At 33.0% G+C, this 9356-nt stretch overlaps 1 protein-coding gene across 1 annotated transcript; it reads left to right on the top strand.

The window, feature by feature from the left end:
• Positions 1–585: 585 nt before the first annotated feature.
• Positions 586–3113, top strand: LOC105802212 (transcription factor HHO5). The gene is made up of 5 exons (XM_012633714.2): positions 586–1025; positions 1104–1282; positions 1379–1724; positions 1835–1911; positions 2008–3113. Exons 1-5 carry the CDS (start codon positions 827–829, stop codon positions 2242–2244), a joined length of 1038 nt encoding a protein of 345 aa, XP_012489168.1. The 5' UTR covers positions 586–826; the 3' UTR covers positions 2245–3113.
• The last annotated feature ends 6243 nt before the right edge of the window (positions 3114–9356 follow it).

Genomic DNA, 9356 nt, shown 5'->3' with positions numbered 1-9356 from the left:
ATTCTTCTATATTAACAATAATATTTAATTCAATCTAGCTAACACTCGATTAGACATGATTTAAAAATTGACAAAATGAGAAATCCGCTACTTCAAACCTGGTAAACTATTTATGGTCTACTCTTTCTACGGTGTTCAGTAGAGGTGTCCATGGGCCAGGCGGCTCGGTCCGATGACCCGTTCGAAATATGGGAGGGTTCGGGTAAAAATATAGGCCCGAAATATGGGTTTGGACAAAAACCGAGGCCCGTTTAGAAAATGGGCTAGGCCTCGGGCACCACTTTTTTGGCCCGAGCCCAGCCCGAATATAATAAATATATTTTTTTATTTTTTATTTTTAAAATATTTTTTGGTGCTTATTAAAAATGGACCGGACTCGGGCTTAAAATTTTTTCTAGGTCGAATCTGAATAAAATTTCAGGCCCATATTCGGGTCGGGCCCAAACCTAGAAAGCGGGATGAAACCTCTAGTGTTCAGTCCATACCTACCAAACAAAATTGATACAGTTATTGCATTTCATTTCCATAAAAGTAAAATGAAAAAATTGATACAGTTATTCCTTCATTCAAAGTAAAATGAAAAAATTGATACAGTTATTCCTTCATTCTTTCGCCGCGTGGTCTGTACGGAATCTAAAATGATTCTTTACCGAATTACTCAACTGAGTCACAGAATTGTAAGCTAATTGAAAATACGCGACGACCCGTTCGGGACGCAGGCAGCGAATCTTGAATCTCCGCCACACGTCTATATATACATGAGAAACATGACTGACCTGTTGTTCTCCTATCATTTTTTTTATCTGGGTAATGTTAGAGAAACATAATGGAATTGAGCTTGGATTTGAGTTCGGTTTTTGTTCCAAAAACCATAACCGAGTTTCTCAAAGAAGCTTCGAAAATCAAAGATGGGTTCCAAAAATCATCAAAGATTAGTGATTATGTTAAAAGATTGGAAGATGAGATGAAGAAAATTGATGGTTTTAAACGTGAACTTCCTCTTTGCATGCTTCTCTTGAAAGATGGTACCTTTTTATTTTTACTTTTTGTTTATTTTTTCCCTTATTTTTGTGGGATTTAATTTAATTTTCTTGGGGTTTTAGGGATTGAGAGATTGAAGGTGGAAGAAGTGCAGTGTAAAGAAACGGACGACGGATTGCCATTGAAGGAAAATGATGACAGTGACAAGACAAACTGGTTGAGTTCAGTACAACTGTGGAACTCTGATTTCAACATCGTTGATCATAACAAGAAACCGAACACAGTTTCAGAGCTGAAACCGGTAAAATTTCCAAACTAACTAGGTTTTCTTCAGTCTTAATTTTTTTAGGGGAAGAAAAAAGGTAATATTAATCTTTCTGGGGTTTGAATTTGACAGAGAAGTGGCAGAGAAGAAGAAGAAGATATGTCTGAAAACCCAATTAAAGTTTGTAACAGTAAAAGCAGGGGAGGGGCTTTTGTTCCATTTAAGGACATTTCAGGAATTCCTCTTATGAACCCAAGTTTTGAATTGGTATCTTGTAATGGAATCTTGAGAAACAATGGCGGCTGCACAATTGGTTCCGGTTCTTCCTTAACCGCAGAAAAAACGCATATTAAGTTTCAGACAGAATCACAAGATCAACAAAAACAGCAGCAGAGTTCGAGGAAACAAAGGCGATGCTGGTCACCTGAGCTTCATAGACTATTTGTTGATGCCCTTCAGCAGCTTGGAGGTTCTCAAGGTTAGACCTTTGGAGTTATTTATTTACTTTGAAAGCAGTGCTTGTCTAGTTGAATTAAAAAACCAAGCTTTTAAGTCTCACCATGTTTTTGGTTTATTGGTGATTCACAGTGGCAACTCCTAAACAGATTAAAGAAGTGATGCAAGTTGATGATCTCACCAATGATGAAGTGAAAAGCCATTTGCAGGTTAGTCTTTTAGCATGTCAAGTTGGTTTCTTTCTATCCTCTTATGCCCTTTTTCTGATTACTTATATTATGCGTGAATTTTGGTTTATTTTGCAGAAATATAGACTCCATATCCGAAAACTTCCGCCTTCTTCAGCTCGAAACCAGTGCAATGAGAACATGAAATCACAGTCTGGTTCTCCACAATGTCCCCTCACCGTGAGTGCTTTGGCTAAAGGAATGTCGAGTACCGGCGGTGACAGTATGGACGGCGAAGACGACGAAAAATCGGATGGCCTTAGTTGGAGAAGTGGAGTTCACAAGCCAGGAGAGATTGAATGTATAGTAAGATAGCTTATTCCCATAAATTTTTACAAAAAAAGAAAAACATGGGGAAAATTGAAGATAATTATAGTGAGTTAGTGAGAATAATTTAGTCAACAAGTAGAGCAATTCGAAATCGATATCCTGTTTTAGGCACTATCAGAGGGCGATTATTCGAAGAGATTTTTGCAGATATCATGGACTGGTTTAGTTTATGCTCTAATATGGAATCAGTTTGTGCTATTCTATTGATGGATTATAGGCAGAGAATGACAAGTTCCTTTATAGTTTTTTTTTATTGGTTCTGAGGACGGCTAGTTTTAGCGTCCATGTACTTCATATAGATTGATAATATTTGATTTGTGCAGTACCATCCGAACCCCAGTAACATAGATATTTTAGCAATGAGATATCAGATGGTGAAAAAAGAGTGGCATGCACTACTCTTTTTCTCACTCTCAACCAAAAAGCAAAAATCAGTGCTTTGTAATTTCAATTGCCTTCACAAAACATCAAATCTTTGAAATCCTTCATTGCAATACCAATTCCAATCTTATCATCTTTTCCTAGTTCACTTTTACGATTAGCCAATTCAGTCCTTTCAACCCGAAACTTGATCTTTATTTCAGACTTCCTTTTAAGGTACATTTAATCTTGAGTGCACCTTTTAATATTAATCTAATTTAAGAGTTGGAGTTGGAATCTGGAAAATATAATTATTCTTTTCTCACATTGCAGCCTCTTAAATCAGTCCTTTCGACATCAATAAATTGGGACCAATCAACTGGCTTCAGCTTTGCATCTGCATATGTTCTTTACATCTGAACTCCCTCGTTTTTTGTTTTTGTTCTTAGACGATAGAATCAGTGAAGATAATAAATATCACGTTTAATGATTTACATTTGATTATCCTTTTTGATAAAATACTATTATATTATTATTATTATTTTACTTCCAGATTTGAAAAAGGAGTTTGCTAAAAAAACATCCCCAACACCTTCACTGTAATTAATAATTAGTTATTAATTAATGTTCTTTACTTTATTGATTGGTTAGTAATTAACATCTTCCTACTGTAAGGATTAAGAATTAATTATCACCTCTTCACTCACTTTTTATCTCATCTAATTGTTAAACATATTTTTATTATTGTATTATTATTAAATATTATAAGTATTATTATTATTATTATTCAACATATTTTTTTTATTATAGGATTATTGTTAAACATATATATGAATACATAAATACAAAAATATGAGCAAAATGCTAAAATATAATAAATTAATATTATTCAACAATAATTCTCTATAGTTATAACAGGTGTTTTGAGATTACAAGGTTTCAGTTGTCTATAAAATTCCAGACGTGACATATACATGGTTTGCCATCCAGCTGTAGACGGGGCTCTATGGCGGATCCAACAAGCCGAAATGGTAGGCATTGGGTAATCTCCTTCTAATTGTACCATCACATTATGATTATCATATACATGTGCAATTGCAATAGCACGATGGTATTAAAAATGTTCCGGACCTCTCCAAAGAGGAAAGAAAGTTATGTCACCTCGCTTGGTTAAATAATTGAGGATCACCCCGAATCTATTGGCAATCAGGACACCTGTAATAGGCATAACCATCCAGTGTTCTGCTGGTGCAGGCGATTGTGAGAAACACAGTGAATTACGCAATTCATCGATTCCATCAGTGAAAACCCTAGCATAGACATCATATGAACTCAATAACTCGTCTAGCAGTTGATGTCGAACATAGAGCCATTGATCTTCGCCATAACCAAGACAAACAGATATTGCTTGGAATCTGCAATTTCCATCACCCTTGACATCTTGTACATGTGTGATGTAAGGGTGGAACATATCTAGAATTTCTTTCATTAGTGGATGAGTGTCACATGATTTAGGCATCTGGTTTAAGTCTATGAAGTCTGAAACTTGCTCTGATGGCTCCTGGTTTAAGTCTAGAATTTCGATTATGTATGAACTATGTTTTGCAGGTTCTTTGTTCAGCTCTACCAGATCCAACCCAACAGATTTTGACGTGGTTGAATGGCTATGTCTTCTGGGAGCTTGACTTATAGAATCGACTCATTTTTGTTGTTGTTTCTTCAAGGTTGGTCGTCCACGCGTATTTTTTTGAATTGTAGGTTCTTTAATGAGTGTTTTACTCAGCTGGAATATATCTCTTAACTTTCTTAACAGACTTTTTTTCCCGGCTTTTGACTGCTTAGTGAAGTTTTCTTTGAACATTTCTAACTCACTGTCACAACAAATATCCTCATTTTCCACAGAAGTTGACGGTGATAAGTCAAGCTTCCTCCAGAATACATCTATTGAATCCAACGGAATACACTCACCTGCATTGAAATGCCATTAGTTTATAAAAATTCAATATATAAATAAAATTTAGAAAATAATTGTTAAATATACCACCTGAATTCAAGTAGACTGATAGCATGCAAGCGCATGGTACCCCACAACTATGACGTAGTTTACAACCACAGTTTGAATAGTCAAGTTGATGTCTACTCGACCACTGAAGTTCTCCTTCTAGGATATCTAGAGCTTCAAGTGCCACAAAACCCCTAAATAATCTGAAACATTGTAAGTTGTGTCGGTGTTTGAGGACAATTCTACTCTTTTCAAAACTTTCATATATCGATGTAAGTTGAGACTTCACATTCTGATCGATACAACCAACAAATTTATCTAGAGAAGAATTTTTTGCACAAATGTATTTCTTTAGCTTTGCATGTTGGCTCTCAACTCTATTCGTAGTTTGTTCTCCAAAGTTGAGATGCCGATCAATCCAGACCAACACAAACATTTCCTTATATTTGCTTAACCACACTTGATCTAGATATTTTAAAACACCTGAATTTATATAAATGTTAGTTATGTATAAAAAGTCTTCTAAAACTATAAGCAATTATTTATAGAATAACGAGGCTTGTACCTGGATATTTGCTTAATATTGATTGGAGTTTTCTGTGTACAATATCCACGTTGGAGATTCAACGAGTACAGTCCACATAGCACGAATGGAGTCCCGCTCATGTTGCGACTTGATAGACTGCCTATAATGCTTTTTAATATTTTCAGTAATGTGCCATCTGCATAGTAACCGAGTGGCATCGGGGAAAACTTGTTGGCATGCATTCATCAGAGCCAACTCTTTGTCCGTCACAATAACACGTAGGTACATGCACCCTTCTAGTGTCAACTTTAGACATGTTAATGCCCAATTATAGTTCTCCTCCTTTTCGTTAATGATAAAGGCAAAAGCTATACTAAATGTCTTGTTGGTTGAAGTCACGTCAACAATTTGAACAAAAGGTAGATCATATTTGTTCGTTTTGTACATTGCGTCTACAATCAAAACGTGCGAAAATGCACGCCATATATCCAATGATCGTGGATGAATGAAGAATAGATTTTCCAATTCATTTGAAATATTATTTACTGAAAACTCAGTAAAAAATTGTTTATCATTCAAAAGCAACATAAGAACCTGTATCGGAGTTTTACCGACATTCTAGGACGAGCGAAGCTTTTTCTGTGTATTGTATATGGTTTTTAGTGTAGAAACGTTATTCTCATCCTGCTCCTTCAGTGTCGATAATATGTCATGTGGTGTAACATTCTTACTCGTCAAATCAACCAACAATTTTTTTTCGTTTTCTTTCAACCGCCTTGCATAAGCATGTCCCTCCATATGTTGTGCAGGTGGATGGTTATGTTGATCACATATCACCCTCAACGTCCACCCATCATATTGTTTTAAATACGAACCTACCAATCGGAATTTACAATTGGTCTTTTTGGTGCCAGACTTTTTACTTGATTCTTTAAATTTGTATTCACCGCCACGGTCACAAATAAATGTGACGTAAGACACCACACCATTTTCCTTTGCTTTTGATCTTCTCGTGACAATGATATAATCAAGAGAGAATGCTGTGCTTTGCACCCACTGCATCAGCTCTTCACGAGACTCGAACATCTAAAATTTAAATAATTTTGTTAACAAATATTAAATGTTATGAAGATAAAAAATATTAACATCATGATAAATATTATACCCGATCAGTAAAAAATGGTGATGTCGCCATAGAGATCTTATTGCCTTCATTTAAGTTACTTAGTAAAAATTCGTCATCTTTTGTTGAACACTACAAATTATGATGAAAAATCAGTAGTTATAAAATTTAAAACAAATTTTAATTTATACAAGAATTAATAAATAAAAAAGAAAAAATTAGAAAAATAGATTTTATAAAAAACAGTTTAGAACAAATTTATAAAAATAAAATTACAAATAATAGAGTGTAGTGGGAATGACTTACTTAATTTTGTTAATAATAATATGAGTTTACGTTAGGGTGTTGTTAATGTTCATCAAAATAAACATATATATATAACTCGCTTATTTATTGTATTAATTACAACAAAATTAATTTTTCCCGCTTTTTAAGATGTTGACTCTAATTTTTGGACTAAATTGATTACACTAATTAATTTAAGATGTTGAAAATGAAGATATTTGGAAAATATACTAATTATTTTTTGGACCACATTAATTTCTTTGGACCACATTAATTTAAGATCTTGGCTCTAATTATTGTATTAATAAAAGACTCATTGGAAAAGACACGCATCCAATAAAATAAGAAATATTGTAATTAATTACATGGAAAAGGAGAATGAGGGTGTTTTCTTAATATGTTGGGGTGTTTTTTAGCAATACCCATTGAAAAAATATATATTTGTTTATATTACGACTCGGGATTTTAAAAACAAAAATTAGACCGTATAAATATGATTGTTCCATGACTTGTGTTCAATTTAAATATCGTAAACAAATGAATATACTACACAATAATATTATTGCGAGGAAAAAATTGTCTAACCATGATGACTTTTGTAGTCTATGATTTATAATATGAGAAAAGTTAATATTATTGCCAACCATATAAAATCTTGTAGGGTTGCACCATATAGTCGAAATAATTGGAACTAGAAAAAAATTGGATTGCATTTAATTTATTACTTAAGTTAAATTAATTATATTAAAATGTTCATATAATTAATTTAATGTGATAATATTATATATATGTGTATGTGTGAGGAACAAATTTTAAATGTACCGTTTAATTATTGATATGCCTACTAAGCTCTCGTGAGCTTAACGCGTTTCTTTTAAATGTGTAGGTAAAGATCATTTTGAATCTAGAAGGTGGAGGGCATTTCCAACTCATCTCATCAGAAAACAAGCCTTGAAGAGGGTATGAATTTAATTTTGGGCATTAGTTTGGCATGTATGCTAGGAATATGTTGGATGTATTATGGATGAATTTGATGGAAGCATCGGTGTCTTGGTTCATTTTGTTAATTTTGCAAATCGAATTGGAATAATTTGGAATTAAATTGAAAAAAAAAGTTATTCAAGGTTGAAAATTTGTATGTTTGAATAGTTTATTAATTTATTAGGATTACTATGAATCATATGGATGCTATTATAGCTGTTAGAGAGCAAAGTGTGTAGGTTTTTGAGGTGTACGATTTGAGGTCATGACGTCGGGTTGTTGAAGTTGCGACGTGAAAGATCGTGTAATCGGGACAAGCTCCTGATGGTTTGGATTTTTATCCTTTGGTCTCGAATCAATTTTTGGCCACTTAGAAAGCTTTCAAAAGCTTGTTTTAAGCTCGGTTAAGTTAGTGAATCATGTTCTACATGCATTATAAACGATTAATTGATATGTTATTATCGTAGTTGTCTCAACAACACATCTCAGTACCTTAACCTGGCGATTGGGTCGGGTAAGGGGTGTTATAATTTCGGGATTACTTCTACTTCTAGTTTGGTAAAGTGGTACCATAAACAGTATTTGTGGAATATCTCTTGAAATGCAACATGAAGGTTGTTCTTGAACAAGGGTAATTCTAACTTTTCCAAACATGAGTTAATTCAATGTAGTAGTTCCTAATAGAAAGGTTATTCCAAATAAAGTTGTTCTTTGATGGTGCTTTCCTTGGAAGAGTCTATTTTGAATAATGTCTTTAAAAAAATAATTATTATAAATAGAAGTTATTCCAAAGCGCGATTGTTTTAAAGGTTGTTATTCTTGAAACACAATTATTGTTTAGAATAATTATTCTGAACTTTAATTGTTCTCAACAGTTATTGTTTTCAAATGACAACTATATGGGACGACAGATGTATTGGACGACAGATGTTCTAAATTGAAGCTCTGTTCTGAATATAATTGTTCTGAACGTGTTATTATCAAACAACTATAGTTCCAAACAACAATTATACTAAACAAGAGTTGTTCTTTCGGAAGAGATACTAAGTGAAACAATGATGTTACTTATTCCCCCACTTGATAGTATATTATTTATATCAAGGACGAGATAAAATTTTAGTAACCCAAAAAGAATATCTACAAATCTTTAAGAAGTGAATTTCAAATATATTATTTTTATTCATTCCCTATATGTAAGATAGTTATAGCATATTTTGAATACACAAGTAACTTAGCTATTGAAGTGTGGAAATTGTTATGCAAGTGCCTTTGTCAATTAAGTAATAAAATGATAAGAAGATATCATCCCACGATGACCAAATTCTAAGTTGATCAATACCAACTATCCAATTTTATCTAATTTGGATCAAGAAAAGGAATTCTAATTATTACTAAAATTAAACTAAAAGAATTGAAGATATTTTTTTAAACTAAAACGATCAAAATTACTAAGCTTTTCAATCAATTTTTAAAGATGACATTAATTGAATGAAAATTACTAGTGGTTTATATACGAGTGGCTCGTCCATAATGATGAGTGGTTTATCCACAATGTGGTGTAAAGGCAAAAAAGTTCTGGGGAACTCCTATTATGGTGTGTAGCGGTGGGATAGTAACATTTTCTGATAAATTGAAATTGTATTACATTTATAAGCATTTGCATTGCTGCGAATATTGAGATATTATGATAATGAGTGAATCTGAAATACCGAAATTTTGAGTTGTTATTCAAATTGTATTTATCCTTTGAACATTGAGATATTATATTAATGAAATTGATATGATTTACCGATTTTCTGAATTGTTAATTAATTGAAGTT

This window comes from Gossypium raimondii, chromosome 11 (assembly GCF_025698545.1).
Source record: "Gossypium raimondii isolate GPD5lz chromosome 11, ASM2569854v1, whole genome shotgun sequence".
NCBI classification, from domain to species: domain Eukaryota; kingdom Viridiplantae; phylum Streptophyta; class Magnoliopsida; order Malvales; family Malvaceae; genus Gossypium; species Gossypium raimondii.
The sequence above is the reverse complement of the archived record's forward strand: the minus strand, read 5'-3'. Positions and strand labels throughout refer to the sequence as shown.